Below are 18,854 nucleotides of genomic sequence, written 5' to 3'. Positions count from 1 at the left end.
AGAAGACGCTGGCTTGGAAGAGGACGCTGGTTCAGAAGAAGATGCTGGCTTGGAAGAGGACGCTGGTTCAGAAGAAGACGCTGGCTTGGAAGACGAAGCCGCTGGTTCAGAAGAAGACGCTGGCTTGGAAGAGGATGCTGGTACAGAAGAAGCCGCCTTGGAAGAGGACGCTGGTTCAGAAGAAGCTGGCTTGGAAGATGGGGATGGAGTTGGCTCCAAAACTATGACATTAACCTGACAGTTACCAGAGCTAGCTGGTTGGGTGACAGTGGTGGTAAAGGCACCAGTCCAGGTGGAAGTAGAGATAGAGGTCAGGAATGGGTTTTGAACCACAACAGTCTGGGTAAGATCAGTGGTAGCAAATGGAAGAGTGCTAGTCACGGCTTGGCTGCCAGTCCAACAGCTAGAAGCCGTCACAATGGTGCCGACTTGACCGGAAGAGCCACCACTGCCGGAAACTACGTTGTAGTTGACTTTAACAGCAGTAATCTTAGGAGAAGAGTCACCTTGGCATTGGATACTTTCGTAATAGGTAATCGATTGGGCATTGCCTCTGTTGGCGTCAACAAAGACTCTTTCACCCGGCTGGAGATTGGTGTAAGTAACAGTGACCAAGTTGGTGGTACAAACAAGCTGAATATTGTTAGACGAACCAAAGGTTTCTGGGAAAGACCAAGCGTTGATCGAGTTAGAGGTGTAGGCAAAAGTGTTGGAGCAGTCGAACCCACCATCTGGGTTGATAATTTTCAACTCACCCAGCTCGATACCACTAGAAGGACACTGCTGGGACAACATGTATTCCTGACGAACGCCAGTTGGAAGGTTGTGGGAGTAATAGTTCAAAGCAGACTTCCAAGAGTACTTACCAGAGTCAAAGGTTACAGGAGCGGTCAAGCTCTGGCCACCAGACTGGCTCCAAGTAATAGTGTTAGTACCAGCGGTGTAAAATTTGGCGTCAGACAAGTCTGCAGAGTTAGCACTACCACCAGCACCAAAAGAAACGGAGAACGACAAGGTACCAAAGACTCTGTCGACACCGGTGATGGCATTAGCAACAGTACAGGTAATGATAGTCGTCCCAGTGGAGGAGCCACCGGCGACACCCTTACAGGAGGCGTAATTAACACCGTCAGCGGTCAAAGGGAAAGTGGTAGCACTGACCATACGGTAGGTGTGTGGCATAGTGATGGTGAAAGTATCACCTGCAGCGACGGAGCTGTCAAGCGACCAGTCGAGAGAAGCCAGCCAACCGTTGAAAGGCATCTGCTTTCCAGACTGGTTCAAGTCGACGGTCTGCTTCAACGAGAGATTGCTGAAAACATTAGAAACCTCGGCAGCGGCGACCGACTGCAAAAAGAGGAGGGAAAAGGCAACACTGCTAAATAACTTCATCGTGTGTTGGATGTGGCTAATCAAAGTTCACCAATGAAAGCTCTAGCGGGACTGCTGGCTTTATATACGAGCCTATTTCTGGTTATATTATTAGAAGCAGGGACCTCATAGGGGATATTTGGTATACTTGAAACTCATTACTGGAGTGAAATGCAGCCGAGCTTCACGAGGCGCCCGAGAATATCGATTAGTCCAAGCGAGAGCTTCTGCAGCAGCCCACATATCCAAGCTATATGCAAGTTTCTCAGGAGAGTTCCACATATTTCGGCTAATAAGGAGAGAAATCGAACTAACAAAGCTCGAAACGTCGGTTACTTAGGCGAAGTATTTAGGGGCACTTGTACTTGGCGTTAAATCTTGCATGGTCGCTTACGCAGGTATTATGCCCCTCCTACGCCTCAGGTTCCCAATCTGGACGCAAGCCCTGGTGTCCATGCAGGAGAAGTGAGGGTCGCTGAGAGACGGTGAGCCGAGAGCCAAGCAATGGCAGCTTCCAGTACGCCTCGATATTTTGGGATCGCATTGATTCGCTGCATTTTGTTCCTTCTATTGTTCCGTGAGGTTCAATTTACTCGCGCCTGCGAGGGTCCATCAAAGTCCATTTGTTTAAATAGCGGGCCAAAGCCGCGTGTGCCGATACGATTTGCCGAGGTTATTTTTTTTTTGGTAATTATCTCATACAACAGAATACTGCCTGTATGGTTGCTATGGTACTATTGTTGCACCTTTCTAGAATTCATTAGTCCGCTATTGCGCAACTGGCACCTCGCGCCGCTCACCGGAATGCACCGTTAATAATGTAGCTCAGTGAATATCCTGATTTGGTCAAATGCGGCGCTCCTAAACGGGCTTTCCTTGGCAGTCCTAGGAGGTTGAAACACTAGCCTTACAGGATGGCTAGAAGCCTTCCGTTTGTTTCCTCTACACGACACCACTACACATGCCCCCTTCTCCGTCTGGACATGTGAGGATAGTGTTTACGGGCAAACTTAAAACTCTGGAAATCGAGATACTCAATGTCAGAAATGATATTCTTGATATCTCGCCACCTTTAAGATCTTTTGGATCTGTGTCAATGTAGAGTCTCTGCTCCTGGGCTGCACTGTCAGAAAGAGGTATATAACGGCGAGGGGGAAGCGGCGTTCGGAATGAGCTAGGGGGGACTGCGAAATGTTTGATCGCCGTTTTGAGACCGGAATGGTAATGTAAAGCCCCTGGGCGCATCACGAGGTTAGCACGACTAATGTATAAATAGCGTAGAGCTGGCCTATGGTTAGACCACCTACTAGTAAGGTAGTGTATACAACTGTGCCTGCGAAACCGCCCCATGCAGCACAGCCGTGTGATTGTATTCCCCTTGGTATAAAGGAGTGAAACGCAGGCGAATGCCCGTGGGCTATAAAATCCGCTAGGCTGCGAAAGTACATAGGCGTACCTCGTGGAATTCCTGCTGTACATATACTGACGACCAGGCGTATGGTAGATTTAGATCTGTCAAAAGAATAAAAGTAGCCTCGCCATTCGTTATCGGGAACGTGAGCTCATTTGGACGTCTCGAATATATAGCTGCCCCACTCATCTATATCCATATATACACATGCAAGTTTAATACCTTTCGTGGTTATTAGCCTATGCGGCTTGGATCGCTATCCACTCCTATATGCCCCTTGTCTCCACTGTAAATTAATCCAAAGTATTGGTGGTATTTCTATTAACAGCAAGACTAATGTTTCTTAAATTAGATAGCATGCTTTTCACATTAAACCCTTAAAGAGAATAAAGATTATGACCCTTTATGTATTTTGAGGCGCCGATACTATCCCGTTATCCGTGCACAAATGACAAGTGGGAGTCACGACGCGATATGCACAAAGGTCAAACCTTTAGCCCTATATTACTGGTGCTGGTGTCACACAACCTTGAAGCATATATACTTTTGTTGGCTTTTCAAAGATATGGCTAATATTAGCGATTGCTTGCAATGTCTGCAAAGCAACATGGGATTAAACTATATATCGTATGTATAACTTGAGCTATATATTAGTATCCACCTTAAAATAAGAGCGTACATATATATATATATTATATATTATATATTATATATTATAACAAATTACATAAGCAAAAGTACAAATACCTAGAGTATGTTTCAGATGTTTTGCCAATACCCATCTAACTATATCGCTGCAAACTATACGTCTGGGCTCTATACCTGCTACTACATCGAAAATAGGCCAAGCCTGCAAGTTTCACTCAACAAATAAAAGGTAGAGAGGAGGACAAAAAAGTTAGCGGTGAGACAGTCCTTTTAATCTTGCAACTTCTAGCACAGAGAACCATAACTTTATATACGAATGTTCTGGTTTATATTCCTGCCGCTCATACCATACCAAACATAACTGGCTTACATCATACCAGTCATGCCACTCGTGTCTGCCAGATAGCTATAACTGGCGTACGTCATCCCACAAAGGTGAAATCGCAGGCATTCTGGCACACTTACATACCATGCCACTGACGTCGCATTCGGTGTTTAACAAACAATAATAGATAAAAATATGACTAAAACACACCTACACAACTTGTCTTCTGGACTTATCGCCGGCTGGGGTGTAGTTCTTGCCCTTCTGGAAGGCACTCTGGGCTTGGTGGCCGCCGGCAGCGAGTCTCTCATTTCTCTCGGATAACTGGCCAATCTTTTCAGTCAAGGTCAAGGTCATCTCTTGCAACTTGGTCAATTCGCGGCCCTGGAAGACGATGGAATCGGTCTGCTGGCTCAAGGTGGCGGCAATTTCGTCGTTGAAGACCATCTTGGAGACAACGGCGCACACCTCCTCGGAGGAGAGCTCAAACACTGCGGCAAGGTGCGCAATGGACAACTTGCTATACAAGGTTCTAAAGGTGAACACATAAGTTCTCAAGCCCTCGACCTGCAACTTGGTGCGCATCATGGCCTTGAGCTCCTCGGCATCTGGGAAGAGGTTCCAGATCTTGATCGCACACAAGAACTCGTGCGCCTTCTTCCAGTCGCCCGCCTGCAACGCCTTTGCGGCGTGCAACACGTGATCGCGGGTATTCTCCGGTGGGCCGGTGAAGTACTGTCTGTCGTAGAACTCCAAGGAACGTCTGAAAGACTTGGAGGCAGTCTTGCGTTTATAGTCGGATGCCTGGGCCGCGATCTGGGGAATCTCGAGCAACATAGAGCCGGTCATGAAAGCGGCCTCCAATAACTCGAGGTTGGTGTGCATGTGGTACGGCAACAATCTCTGCTTGTCAGCGGCGGTGGTGGTCTGGCTGAACTTGGCGGTGCCCTGACCCAAGAGCTCTTTGGAGCGCGGCGACGTGGCAATCTCCTGGAGGACCTGCTGCGACTCGGCAATCAAGCCGGCGCGGAACGCGCAAAGCCCCAATTGCACTAACGCGCGGTTGAAGAGTACCTGCACCTGCGGTTCGGACGTGTGGATGGTTGCCTGGAGGTGCGAGAGAAGGAACATGTCTCTGGCCTTGTAGTACTGGTTGTTCTTGGCATAGTAGTAGATATGCGAGAGCATGGCGCGCTTGCGGAAGACCGAGTTTTGCGTGTACAATAAGGAGCACAACGCATCGACGAGGGTGTCCGCGTCCGCGACACGTGGGGCAACGGTGGAGTTCTGTGCTTCAGGAATACCGCTCCACGCCTGGGCCTCTGCCGCGGCGATCAAAGATACCGGCTTGTAGTAGATGTGGTCGAGACGGCGGAGCACGAGACGCGCAAGCTGTTCACTCGTGCGTGCGGTCGCCTCCGCATAGAGCTGTGCGCGCACAAGCAATGCATACACACGCGCCTCGTCCTTAAGACGGTCGCTGTACTCGGCCGCATGCGAGTCGATGCTCTGTAACGAGCGCGCGAGCTCGTCGTCAAGACGTTCCACGAAACCACCCGCAGACCCCAAGATCTCCTTGACCCCCGCGGCATTTGGCAGCGGCTCGGTCTCGAGATTGTCGGTGGCCTCCGCAGTCTCCAAGAGCGCAACAGTGGCGGCGTTGGTCTCCAACACATCAAAGAGTGCATTGATATCGGCTTCCGCCGCCATCCACTGCTCGAGTGACATGTAGGCGGCGTTGGCAGAAACGTCGAAACGGATCGGAATCATCATCAAGTAGACGGAGATCTGCTCGAACGGCGTCTTGGCAAGCTGGGCGAGGTCCTCCAACTCTTGGATCTGCTGGAAGCGGTCCACGTTCTTCTTACCACGCGTCTCAGCGATGGTCTGGAGCGTCGCAAAGATGCCACTAGACGCGGCGACCGCGCGCACAACGGGAGCGGCCTCTTCCGCGTCGCCGCCCGCACGGAACGCATCCACACGCGCCTGGAACTCACGCACCTGCTTCTTAACCCTCTGGCGGACCGTGTTATAGGCACGCGACTCGGACGCGCTCATCTTCTTGACATCAGTCTGCGCAGCGATCGCGTCGTCCAACGCGGCGAGCGCCTCGACGTAGAACGCCGGCGTCGCAATGCTCTGCTGCTGCGCCTTGGTCAATGCGCGGCCCAACTTGTCAAAGTCAGCCACAATCTTCACCCAGTCGCCCGCAGCCTTTGCGGCGTCAATCAGCGCGATGCAGTCGCGCATCTCATCCATCAACTTTTCCTTTGAGGACTTGACCACTTTTCTGCCTTCGTCATCGCTGTCGGAGTCAGAGGCATCTGTTTTGAGGAATGCCTTCTTAAGAAAGTATGCTGGGCCCAGGGCCGACGGGCCGTCATCTTCGGAGCTGTCGTCAGCGTCGTCGAACTCAGAGTCCGACTCGAGCGATTGTTCTTCTTCAGAGGAAGAAAGTTCTTCTTCGGAGGAGGAGGTCAACAAGTCCTCTTCTGAAGAGGACCCAGACTCAGAATCATAGCCAGCAGCAAAGAAACGGGACATGATCAATGGGCTGTTGGGGGAGTGAATTATAGAAGGTGAAGAAGCAAAACGAGTGTTTGATATAGCGTGGCGCGAATTTTTCCACGAGAATTTTTCCGGGACCAGAATTACCCGCCAAAGATGTCGGTCGCGCACGACTGAATTACAGCGCTTCAAGATGCCATATGGCTTGTGCTTATACTTTTGGATAATATATTGGCCCTATTAATAATTATAGATGATGCTCTGTTTGGTTTAGAATCTTAGACTAATACATGTTGGTGGATGTCATGGTCCAAGTTTATTATGTCTCCTTTTGTTGGATTATGGAATTTCCAGCGAGAAGCTTCTGCGCCACAGTGTGGTCGCAAACAACAAGATATGGCGGTAATTAATGGCATCGCACCACGGAATATGCATTAATGGGGCTATTTGCTAATAGAGGGGTGGGAGTGAGTTCTTGACAATTTATTTACGATCGAGATTATATTAACTATCGTCAGGACATGAACAAAGGGTCCTCTTTGTTTTAAGGAGGCACGCCACAACTACCAGAACCGGCAAGGCGTGGCGGGTTATGAGATATACGATAGTTTCTCAGTGATATCGCATGAGTTTAATTGGTCTACTTTGGAATAATAGAGGGCCATTAATGAGTGAAACTATTATAAAAATCCTGCATTTCGCAATGTGGTTATCAAGCGATGCTATTTTAATAAATAGGGGTATTTTCACTGAAGGGCTCCTCTGTGCCACAGCTACCAAAAACAACGAGTCTGAGACCATAGCCACTAGTGTCTAGATGTAACACTATTTCCCATGATCTGCTTTCGCGGGAGCAGTTCGATAATTTTTTTAAATACATTAATGTTTTATTTTTTTTAGATTTAATGTTGTCTCGGATATGAGCAGGCGTTCTGTCTACGGAAACTGGCGGATAAGCCACCTTACAATGCGGCAGTCGTGATATTGAAAGGTTAAGAAAATTAAGAGAATAGTGCCAATCTAATCTACCTGGATATTCTGGGAATTCGTTTTAAAGCCTTTTATCTGCAGCATTACTATAGCATGCTGTTTTGCTCTTTCTACTACATGCCTTGGCTCTGCTATATGTTTCTAGTCACAACCAAACAGACTGCTGCGCCACCTGCGCCTCGGAAGAAAAAAAATATATTGAAAAATACCTCTTATCAGTGACACATCCTACACACCAACCACCATTTTCTCATGTCATCCCGCCCAAAGAAAGTTGTCGCACCGTGCGAGTTGTGCCATGCTAGAAAACCGGTCATGAAGAGACCGAAGACACTTCAGAAGTTGTGTAAGGAATGCTTCTACCATGTCTTTGAGACGGAGATCCACCACACCATAACCAGCACCCAGCTCTTCCATAGGGGCGAGCGGATCGCCATCGGGGCCTCTGGCGGAAAAGATTCTACCGTTCTTGCACATATATTAAAGACCTTGAACGAGAGATACGATTACGGGTTGGAGTTGGTGTTGTTGAGCATCGACGAAGGCATCAAGGGCTATAGAGACGACTCTCTCGCCACCGTCCAGAGAAACAAAATCCAGTACGACATGCCGTTGGAGATTGTCAGCTATAAGGACCTCTACACATGGTCCATGGATGAGATCGTCAGCTGCGCCGGGATCAGAAACAGTTGCACGTATTGCGGAGTGTTGAGACGGCAAGCGTTGGACCGAGGTGCCGCGAAATTGGAGATCAGGCACGTCGTTACCGGCCACAACGCCGATGATATGGCAGAAACAGTGTTGATGAACTTGTTGAGAGGGGACACTGCCAGGTTGGAGAAGTCCTGTGCCATCTTGACCCAATCTTCCGGCTCCCCCATCAAGAGATCCAAGCCGTTCAAGTACACATACGAAAAGGAGATTGTTTTGTACGCCCACTACAAAAAGCTTGATTACTTCAGCACCGAATGCACCTACGCGCCTGAAGCGTTCAGAGGGACTGCCAGAACGTTGTTGAAGTCCTTGGAGGCCATCAGGCCTAGCTGCATTGTCGACATCATCCACTCGGGTGAGCACTTTGTGTTGCGAGAGAAGAAGAAGAGAACGGCACAGTACAAGAACGTGAAGAAGACTGACGAACAAGAGATCAATGCCGATGGGTCCGTATCTTTGAGCAACGGCAAAAAGGAGTTCAAGGACGGTAATCGGTGTGAGAACTGTGGCTACTTGTCATCCAACCGGATTTGCAAGGCCTGTGTGTTACTAGCCGGGTTGGAGGCCTCCAGGGCCAAGGTCACCATTGAGAACGATACGACTGCTGATGGGGCCGCCAAATTAGGCAAGGAGCTCGAACAATTGAGCTTTTGAGTACAAGTTTAGTGAATAATACTCTTGGTTTAATGTAAACTTCATCTTTGGTGTAGACTGTATCTGAGTCAATGGCTAGAAGAGTAGGTAGAAGGAACAAAGAGAGAGGGGATGAATGAGATATTTCAAGTATTGAGGGTCCACCTCAGGCAGACATTATAGTCGAGATGTATAAGGCGTTTTACCGAGATTACTTACAATGGATATGGATTTACGATCGGTAGACTACCTCAGAATTACGTATATTTTAGATTAAGGCAGGGGAATTGGACAGGCCGTAGCCCCTGAAAGAGCCCACCAAGTTTTGAACGGATGCAACATATAATCTGGCTACTGAGGATCCGCATTATGCGGCCAGAACCTGTCACTAATAAATTTAGGACCTTTTTTTCGCCAATAATAATATATTGTTGTATGTCACAAAAATGCCGAAGGATACCATGGCCTAGCGATGAAATGTGGCAGACTAGCAGTCCCCGAAGTACACAAATACGTGCATATGCCACATGCACAAGGGGAGCAGCGTCTAGCTGGTATCCCTTTTGTATCCCAGGACTACACGCTTCTTCAAATCCCAAGACTTCTAAAATGTATAAATACAGCACACTGGCCAACTAGAACTCGATTACATTACACGAGTACGAAGCAGTCATTCCAGGTCCCTCTAATGTCAGAAGAAACTCGTACCAGAAAACGTACGCGAATTGAAACCTTCCTGAATCATGTTTTCAGAGTTGCGATCCTTCCATGGCTACTTCTCGGATTGGTAGTCAATTGGGAGTACAAGTTCCTTTGTCAAGGACAGAAGAGCCTCACCAGAGCAATGAGGTGTGGCTTAATGCGATCTAGAAACCAACTGGGAACCATCTCCCCAACTCATACTTCTATTCGAGATCTTAGAACTGCGAATTCAAGTTCGATTGATGATATGTGGTTGGCAAAAGAAGCTTTACGAGCAAGGCTTCCCCATAGAGAAACCCATTTGACCTTAAATGAAAAAATAACCCAGCGGGTACTCATCATCCGAGGTACACCAGTAAGATCTGTGACAGCAATGTCAAATTTCCTTCAGAGCCGAAGAGCGGAGGTCATTAATTTATGGAAATATTCGGACTATCTCCACGATCGATATGTCATTCATGCTCCCATTTGTGTAATGCGAAGGCTCAACCCATTTGAGCCGAAAGCAATACCATATGAGTCGCGTCACGAGCGTACGCCAACTCCAAGAGCTTCTGACTCATTTCCAGCGGCGGAGGAAACCTTGAGACCACTACAACTACTTAACAGGTCTATTCGAGAAACAGACATGATAAACCCAGTGGGATGCCCGTTCGGAGAGCTGGTCTCTGATGGTCCAAAGGAGGCTTCTTTCAGGTCTGTTAGATCTAGGCGAAGGATTATATCGATTGTCCCCGAAATTATTGACAGAATGCCGGAGACCGAAACTATCTCAAACTCGATGCCTCAAGGTTTGAAGCTCTATACGGATTCCAGGATAGTTCTTAATAAACAGTCCACACTGCTAGAGCTTCCTAACTCCCAACTCAACTCCCAGTTACCCACCTCGAAAAATCATGTAAATAGTCTGGCAAATGGAAATAAAGCTTTAACTAGAAGACATCTGATTGAGTTGCCTCAAGAGGTCCCAACAAGTGTTTTTCGGCTTACCATCAAAAAGAAACCTCACTCAATGTTCAAGCCTATTTCAGTATCAGAAACAATGAACAAACAAGATACGCCTAATTATGAATATGCTCGACAGGAGATTACTAAGGTTTTCCCACTACCTGGTTTAGATGATGGGTCTCTAGCCCCTGTCATTTTAAGATTGGCGTGGCATTGTTGCGGTACCTTTGACAAATACACCAACACAGGTGGCTCCAACGGTGCCACAATGAGGTAAGTACCCCTTCTGTTCCTTCCCCCTCCATAAATGCTAACTCTTACTTTTAGATTCCCACCAGAACTTACAGACAGCGGCAATATTGGGCTTGACGTCGCAAGACTGGCACTTGAGTCTACAAAATGTGCGCTAAAATGGATATCTTACTCAGATTTATGGACCCTTGCGGGTGTCGTGGCCATCGAATATATGGGTGGCCCGCGGGTACCTTGGAAACCGGGTAGAATTGATTACGTGAACGACAAAAGGGTTCCTCCAAATGGGAGATTACCGCTAGGTTATAAAGACTCAGTCCATATTAGAGAGGTATTCCTCCGACTTGACATGAATGACCAGGAAACAGTTGCGCTTCTAGGGGCGCATGCAGTGGGGAGATGCCATAAAAGGTACAGCGGATGGGAAGGTGCGTGGACCTTAGAACCTACAGTCTTTGACAACACCTTCTTCAAAGTTTTGTTGAACGAAACTTGGAGCGTTGGAACCGTACCAGAGACTGGTAGAACACAGTACTTCAATGCAGACAAAAGCCTCATGATGCTCTATACTGACATGGAATTGGTGAAGGATCCACAGTTCTTGAGGTGGGTCAAAGTTTACGCCCAGGACCAAACGCTTTTCTTTAAGGATTTCTCCGATGCGTTTGCCAAATTATTGGAACTTGGGATTGAAAGAGACCTAATGGGAGGAGTAATAGGAAAATAGTTCGGATATATAGCTAAGTACGATAATAGATGCTCCAAGCACGTGCAAACTGATCAAGCAGCACCTGTCTTCATCACTAGTTGTAGCCATACATGGATTAAATTCAGTTAATACATATACATAGCTATCTAAGTAACATTAAATAAAATAGCTTTTCCACAACACTCCCTCAAGGTCTTCCAATTGCTCCGAGGTGAACGATTTACTATCCACCTCCCATGTATCCTGTCTCGTCTTCTTGAAGTTACTCAAAGTTTCCTTGGCTGTCCTACCAACTACCCCTTGCACACCAGACGCGTACTTTGCGAGGCTGGCAAGCGCTCTTGGGACCCATTTTGGTGGCGGGGAAGCATACGGGAATGCGTTGATCAAAGACCCAAGTCCTAGGGTGGCACCATGAAGACTAACCGATTCCTCGTTAGAGATCTTACCTCTGTTCTTCTGCATAAGGATCTGTGTGCACCTATGCAAAACTTGCGACACAAAATCATCATCCTTCTGCGAGTCCGAAAGGTGAACCATACCAGAAAGAGTGGAGGCAGCAGATTCGCGGACTTCGAGGATCTTGGCGAAACACAACTTAGAGATCATGTTAAAAATCTTCTGTTTTTGTGGCTGCGAGAGTAGGAAGAAATTCTTGAAATAGAAAATCTGGATAAACGCGCTGACAATCATAAGACTTCTCTTGGAAGGGTTCTCGGCCGACACCGTTGCTTCCACATTTGTGATGATTCCTTCGAGCATGGATGCGCGGTAAGGGAGCTGGGCCAACTTGAGGAACACACGGGGTGGATTAATGTTTGCCAACTTGCAAACGTCTTTGAAACCAGAGAGGTGCATCAAGAATGGCCACAAATAATCTACCAAGTATCTTTCAAGAACGATGGACGACGAGGTGAGGGATATTTGCTTTATCATGCACAAAAGGGTACGGGAAGCACGGAAATATCTGGAGTTCATAACTGCCTGCGGACTCATGCCTTCGGTCTCGGCACGCCACTGCTCAGTCTGCTCAAAGGACTTGACAATAAAGTTGTGTGAGCTCTGACCAAGAAGGAAGGGCTCACACCCCAAATCACCGGCAGCATTATTCGCGGAAACATACTGCTGCAAACACGAATATGACGTGTTGAAATGGGTATAGATCAACACCGTAACCAACTTTGCCACTTGTTCACGAACGGCTTGGTACGGATGGTCTATGTTCTCAAAGCAATTCTTGAGCAACGTGTCGGCACCAACATACTTCCACGTGATGCTGTTGACAAACGATTTCAAATACGAAAGCCTGGTAGATTCAATAAAGGCAGCATCAGACGTCTTGTCGAGCTTGAAGCTGGTCAACAAGTGAGCGGTCTTTGGGTAACGACGGATGTCGCAATGTGACGGCACCCACCAGCACAAGATGTTCCACACACCCTTGTTCTCAGGGGACAAATCATCCTCGAGAACTCTGGTTAAGGTCGTAGACAAGAATTCATCTCTCATATCCACAAACTCGACAGCAGTGTACTTGGAGGCAATAAGGAAGCCAGCACAAAGTTCGCAGATGACAACATGCACATTTTTTTCGTCTCTCGAGTACTTCTCGTTAACGATGTCAATGAGATCCACAAACTTTAAACTCTCGACATAACCAGCTGAAATCAACTGAATGACAACTCTGAAGAGGAACACGTCCGTACCCTGGAAGGTGGCACGTTCTTCATTCTCCTCAATCACAACACCAATAAGTTTCGTCAACCAGTCCTTGGTGATTAACTTGCAGAAGCTTTTTAAAACATGTTCATCGTGCTCATTTAAAGCCAACTGATAGAAGGCTTGCGGCTTAACAACGGTCAACTCATCACCCCAGAATAACCAGCCAGTGGAGAGCTTATTATCAAAGTAGAAAGAAGGATCAGTCTGGTTGTGTAACTCCTTTTGTAGCGTTGAGGTGAAAGACTTTCCCGGTTGGCCCTTCGTACTGACCGTCAAGACGTCGTCTGGGAAGTGACCTAAATCTGCAAGCTTGCCGAGATCGTAGTTGTACGCACTCAAATCTTCAAACTTGGTGAGGAGGGAATTGAGGCCCTTAACAGAGGCGCGGGAAATGTCTGGGTGCAGGTTTGTGGATTCCTTCATCAAAATTTCCATGACATCGTAATTAGAGGCCACCTCTAAGTCTTGTTGGATGGAGCAGAGCAAATTCACATTCAAAAGCTTGGACTTCCAATGTTTAGTGTTTCGTTGAACGTCCACAATGGTGTGCTCAAGCGTCGTCAACTTCTTAAAGTATGCGTCTCTCTTGCTCTCTTTGGCAATGCGCACCGCCCTCACCTCAACCTCAATCAAATCGTCACGCGGCTTGATAATATCCACTTCGTCCAAATCAATAAGGCAAATGCTTGACGGGATCCGTAAGTGCTTGGAAAAGCTCTTGTAAAGTTTCTGCGCGATATCACTGACCCTGACATTGTCCACATTCATACACCTGAGCAAGATGGAGGCATACTCGTTGATGTTGTTAAAGTCAGCAGAAATCTTGCGCTTCACCCCTCTGTGGGCAAAGGAACGTAACCCACTTTCGATCTTGTTGTGGTCGTTCGCGATGAGCGATTCCACCATGTGCTTAAATGTCACCTTCATGAAAAGAGAGTATGAGCCCAACACCTTTTTCATGATTCTACTCATTGCCACTTGTGCAGAACGAGAAATGTCAATATAGACAGAGTTGCACAACTCGGCGGTTTTAGCAATCAACTTTTTGTCCAAATCAGTCGCAACACGGCTGCTCGCGTGGATAATAGCCCTCTGACGGTGGTACAGCTCAAGTCTCGCCCCAAAGCCGGATCTGGTAAACGGCTTGCGCACCCGGTTGATATGCTGGATCGTGTAGAGGTATCTGTAACTAGCAGTCTTCTGTTCGTGGCTGGTGTCAAACCCGACATCATAGAACCACGTGGTTAAGGAATGCAAAAAGATCTTGAACAAGGTGATGTCGTTTTCATGGTTATCGATCAAGAAGGTACAGATATCTTCCAAGTGTTTCCCAACCTTAGCCCGGAGCTGGTGGATCTTCCGATATAAGGGGTGTCCAAGCCTGTCATCGCTCTCTTGGCCGAAGAAGTAGTTACTAGAGTACAACTTCGAGTCTCTTGACGTGAAGGTAGGATTCATCAAAGTCATGTTGTCAGCATCCCCGTCAATTCCTGGTGTTGGCGGAGAGGTAGCCGAAGGGGTGGGCTCCGACGTCATTGGCACCTCTGCACCGAATCTCAGGTCCTCGCCGCCGATATCATCGTCATCATCATCATTCTGGTCCAAAAGAACATTGTCATTGGGAATGGTCGTAGGAGTGTTGATCACCGAATCATCAAACAACCACTCCTGCGGCGTCGGGGTCGAAGCACCGCCTGACGATGCACGGATCTGTCTCAAAACCATCAATCGACTCTGAAGGCCACCATGGGAACTTTGACGATGCTTTGGGACCTTGGCATCATACAACGGGTCCAGCAACTGAGCAACACCAGACAAGGCGTGCGAGATGCACAACAAGTTGTGACGGAAGTCGTCCGTAAAATCAAGTAAATTACGGGGCTTTCCCGCCTCCTTCGTAGGAGTTAGCTTCATAAGAGCGGAAAGGTTTCCCAACGCCTCGTTAACAATCTTCTCAAACGCATCCACCGCAAAGGTGATCTCCGCACCATTGGGGATGTGCCACTCAAAGGTCAAGTTCAGTTTGCTGAACCTCTCGTCGCTGAACTGGAATCCACCCCAGCACTCAGCTGTAATGCCATGCTTCAGCGTGTATGATGGAGAAATCAATCTGGTTTCGGCAAGCCGGATGGTGGAAACAGAGTGTAAAATCTGGTGGATCAAGTAGGTACTGATGTACACACTTGGTCCCTTGACGTTCTGCATAAGATGAGTCACTAACGCCACCAACTCAGTCTGATAGTCGAGGATCTGAACACCGCCGTATTCAACACAGGAATTGAGCACCAAGAGGTTACAAAACAACGGCTCATCACGCGGAACAATCTCGGATCCGGTTCTCTGAGCACCAGCCCCTTCCTTAATTTCCTCTCTGATACGAGGAATCAAGTACTCCATATACTTCTTGAAGAAAGCAGGATCACGCTTCACAATGAAGCCGCTTATCGAAGCAGTGGCCTCTGCGGTTGAATGATGAAGACTGTCTTTGCTGTAAGCGAAAAACTCGTCGGCAATTTTGGCAAAATAGCTGCCAGGCATAGCTTCAAAAATCTGGTTGACACACTTGGGCAACGCCATGAGTACGGCCTTTTCCAACCCACCCTTGGTCTTTGACGGGTCCGTCAAGTTTTCAAGCAAGATATACATGCGACCGAAGAACAACCTGATCACTTCGTTAAATGCAACTGACGAGGACTTCAAGGCCTCAAGCTCAAATTCTGGTTCGTAAAAGAACCGCTCCAGAGAAATACCATACGCACTTAACGCTGCCTCATCACCGTCGTGGATCTTGAGAATCTCAAGGTACTCTAGGTGTTGCTGAATGAACTGCATGGCGATCCCGGTGTCCAGATTTCCATCTGACAAGTCAGAAAAGGGAATGAACGACGAGGCGGCGGTAAAAATGTTCAATGTATACAAGGTTTTGAACAAATCATTGGAATCAATGCCCGGGATAACCATGGTTAACACTCGGGTGACGTGCACACGGTAGACTGGAGTCGAGGCCATGTATCTCACCAAAGCGGCCAAGACCTTCATGGCCGAATGGACTCTGTGAGAGGAAATGACTCCCTCCAACGATTCGTAGATGTCTAACAAGGCAGTATCCAACACGTACTCAGGGTTCAAGTAGGCCAATAAGCTTAAGCTATGGACAAAGGTGTTGATGACCGAGTCCTTCTTCGACTGAATACCCGTTATGACCACAGGCAACATGATCTTGACAAACTGCTTCGTGACCGCCGGACTCAACTTGACAGCTTCGGGGAGGCCCTGCAAGGAGGTTTTTTCCTGGTTCAATCGCTTGTGGTACTGGTAAATTAAGGAGTCAATCACCTTGGTAATAGAGCCAGTCCATGCGCCGGCGTTGGAGGGGTGAATGTACGTGGCAATCGCGTTGACCAATAACGCAACCTGGTCCATGATACCATCGGGCACGAGTGCAGCATCACCATTCATAGAGAAAACAATACACGCCGCATAGCCATGGTACACGTTGGAGGAGGGATACGGGTTGAGCATCTCGGGGTTGATGTTCAACGAGTTGAGCAAGACATTGGTAATAGACGAGAACTGGGCCTGCGAAAAGACTCCATAGATGGACAAACGCTCCTTGTTTTCCTCGGCGGAAGCGTACTCAACTTCATTGGCCAAGTAGCGGATGTACTGCTCCGCCAATCTTCCCAACAAACCGCTGAGGTGGCCATCGATGCCCTTCGTCTTGACCGTGGTAGCCCAGATGTTGAAGATGGACGGGAGGTAGTCACGCACGTCAGAGCCGGCGTTGAATGTGCACGGAAGAAGCGCATACAATGTAGAGATGGTCAAAGATGCGGTCAGCAACGAAAACCTGCTCAAAACCTCCTTGATAATCTCCTCCGTCGCGGCCGGGTCAAAAAACTGGTTCGCGTTAAGAGCGAGAGTGAGCATGTCATTATGGGATTTAGTTTCAATATCGTCTACCAATGCGTCGTACTTGGGGAACTCATTCTCAAACTCTTTGAAGAGTGGCCGCCAGGCAAGTCTCAAGCCGTGCTTCTTCATCAACGGCTTGTCTTTTACCAACTGGTTGAACATGTTGAGAAACGTCTGCAATGAGAGCGACTGCCCACGGGAAAGACAAATGGCGTAGTAGACACGCGCGAGCGCAATCCGCAACTGCACGGGCATGTCGAACTTCATCTTCATCCACACATTCAACTCGTTGGTCCAGTGGCGTACGCTCACCACGGCCGACGACTTTGGTGACCCTACGACCGCCGTGCTGGTTAAGGAAACCTCACCGTCATCATCGTCATCGTCATCCACCTCATCTTCAATCGCCTCCTCCTGGTCGTGCGAATCCAACTGGAACAATCCGGTGTCTAAGGCCAACTGGACGTCAGAAAACCCCGGGGTATCTTTCAAAGCGACCAAGTCCTTAGGACTCACCACCAAAAGGCCCTGTAAGTCGAGCGTCTTCACGGCGATGTACAAGTGAGAGACAATGTGCGCGAGATACTTGGCCTGATTCTGCGGCGTTTCGGTTTCGTATGGCAACAACTGCGGCATATCCAAGGTGCGCGGCTTTGCACGCGCAAAGAAGCGAGACGCTTCGTCCATCTGTAATGCTTGGATATCGCTGTAGCTCGCAGTTTTGGGGTAATCAAGAGCGTATCCCTGCATTCTGGAGTGTTCCAATGAATCGCGTTGTTGGTGTTTTCCTGGGCTGACCGAGGAACGGGTAGGTGGCGAATTGCTTCTAAGTAATGCGCGACCGGGTCCAGAAGCGCACCTAGCGGGTGGCGAAATGTCTGGAAGCAACCTTCTGGCAGCAGAGCCTCGAATTGCCACGGGAGCGGCCAATTCAGACGGGATTGGGGACATTGAAGGGGTCTATTTGTAGCAATGGGGCGGTGGTTAGGTTCAATTATAGTGTTATTATTCTTGAAGTCTTTATTGTGACGGTTAGGATTGGTTAAGTAGCTGTCTTGGGAACAACTGTCTTTGAGAATTATGACAAGATGAGATGTTCCGATTGCCACTGGCATACATGCGCTGTATCCTGCATGTGCCATTCGGGGGCGTCAGGTATCGTGATCGCTTGGGATCAAGCAACCACTCCTGTGTAAGTATGAGTTTGGAGAATATGTCATAGGACTCGTAACTCAATAGACCAAATAGCTTCTAGGTTGTGTGCCATTGTTCTAAACAGAAAATGTGTGAATATCACGGACTGGTCTGCTGTGACTAGTAGCATAGGTGGTGTACTTGCATTTTCACCTGTGTTTGCTTGACAACCTAAGGTCGTATGGTGGCCAGTACGCCATCAACATGATTATGTTTGTGGATTATTTTTGATCATCTGCACCAATTTAAGGTATTTTGGGGGGTTGGAAGTGCTTGGAGGCGTTTGGAGATGTTTGAAGCATGAAAGATTAGGTATAACCTATTGTATACACATCCTTTTTCAAGTTGTACCCAGGATAACGTTTTCAGCTTGTGTCTTCTGGAGTACCTGTAGTCAAGTTATCGTGATATACCTTGGCCCTAAAAGGTGCTGGCAATTACCCAAATGAGAATCTAATTAGTAGCCCGATCTGTTGAAAATTTTGAAGTTGAAACAAGCTGTTAGCATATGTGTGTAACCTTTCCTAGTCCAAGACTGTTTTTCAGTTACTTCTGGGTCGTCATTCAGGTTCAGTCATGATCAGTTCTGTCCTTATTAGCTTAATATATCTAACGAGGGAGAGTACTTGGTTAGGATGACTACATTAATGGCATGTGTGACGAAGCGATTTCCAGGCATCCAGTTCCATGTATACTTAGATCATATAGTTGATTACCTATCAGATATCCCACTACACTAGCTATAGGGTGCATATATAGTGGGGTACGGAATATAATCGAAGGTCGGAACCCTGCGGTGTACCGCGCTGAAAGCT

The 18,854-nt window shown here is 47.9% G+C and overlaps 6 protein-coding genes across 6 annotated transcripts in view; 2 read left to right on the top strand and 4 right to left on the bottom strand.

The window, feature by feature from the left end:
* BABINDRAFT_89893 (uncharacterized protein) overlaps nucleotides 1-1,880 on the bottom strand; it is a 2,638-nt gene extending 758 nt beyond the window's left edge. Inside the window, exon 1 of the mRNA XM_019132894.1 lies at nucleotides 86-1,880. Coding sequence (XP_018983642.1) covers nucleotides 86-1,392 — 1,307 coding nt within the window. The 5' untranslated portion in view covers nucleotides 1,393-1,880. The remainder of the gene's footprint in view (nucleotides 1-85) is intronic.
* An 826-nt stretch (nucleotides 1,881-2,706) lies between these two features.
* Nucleotides 2,707-3,203, bottom strand: BABINDRAFT_162957 (uncharacterized protein). The gene has a single exon (XM_019129637.1). It carries the CDS (start codon nucleotides 2,969-2,971, stop codon nucleotides 2,801-2,803), a length of 171 nt encoding a protein of 56 aa, XP_018983641.1. The 5' UTR covers nucleotides 2,972-3,203; the 3' UTR covers nucleotides 2,707-2,800.
* Nucleotides 3,204-3,965: 762 nt separating this feature from the next.
* Nucleotides 3,966-6,299, bottom strand: NIP1 (translation initiation factor eIF3 subunit c; the record flags this gene model as incomplete). The annotated part of the gene is made up of 1 exon (XM_019132975.1): nucleotides 3,966-6,299. The coding sequence occupies one exon, from the start codon at nucleotides 6,297-6,299 to the stop codon at nucleotides 3,966-3,968; it is 2,334 nt and encodes a 777-aa protein (XP_018983640.1).
* A 1,206-nt stretch (nucleotides 6,300-7,505) lies between these two features.
* On the top strand, nucleotides 7,506-8,621 carry BABINDRAFT_181309 (uncharacterized protein; the record flags this gene model as incomplete). The annotated part of the gene is made up of 1 exon (XM_019131149.1): nucleotides 7,506-8,621. One exon carries the CDS (start codon nucleotides 7,506-7,508, stop codon nucleotides 8,619-8,621), a length of 1,116 nt encoding a protein of 371 aa, XP_018983639.1.
* Nucleotides 8,622-10,344: 1,723 nt separating this feature from the next.
* Nucleotides 10,345-11,229, top strand: BABINDRAFT_39836 (uncharacterized protein; the record flags this gene model as incomplete). The annotated part of the gene is made up of 2 exons (XM_019131946.1): nucleotides 10,345-10,523; nucleotides 10,578-11,229. The coding sequence occupies 2 exons, from the start codon at nucleotides 10,345-10,347 to the stop codon at nucleotides 11,227-11,229; spliced, it is 831 nt and encodes a 276-aa protein (XP_018983638.1).
* A 138-nt stretch (nucleotides 11,230-11,367) lies between these two features.
* BLM3 (Blm3p) lies at nucleotides 11,368-17,796 on the bottom strand (the record flags this gene model as incomplete). Its single annotated transcript, XM_019130886.1, has 2 exons — nucleotides 11,368-17,668; nucleotides 17,705-17,796. 2 exons carry the CDS (start codon nucleotides 17,794-17,796, stop codon nucleotides 11,368-11,370), a joined length of 6,393 nt encoding a protein of 2,130 aa, XP_018983637.1.
* Between the last annotated feature and the right edge of the window lie 1,058 nt (nucleotides 17,797-18,854).

Source organism: Babjeviella inositovora (assembly GCF_001661335.1).
Source record: "Babjeviella inositovora NRRL Y-12698 unplaced genomic scaffold BABINscaffold_11, whole genome shotgun sequence".
Classification (NCBI taxonomy): Eukaryota; Fungi; Ascomycota; class Pichiomycetes; order Serinales; genus Babjeviella; species Babjeviella inositovora.
Note: the sequence above shows the minus strand (reverse complement) of the source record. Positions and strands in the feature narration are given on the sequence as shown.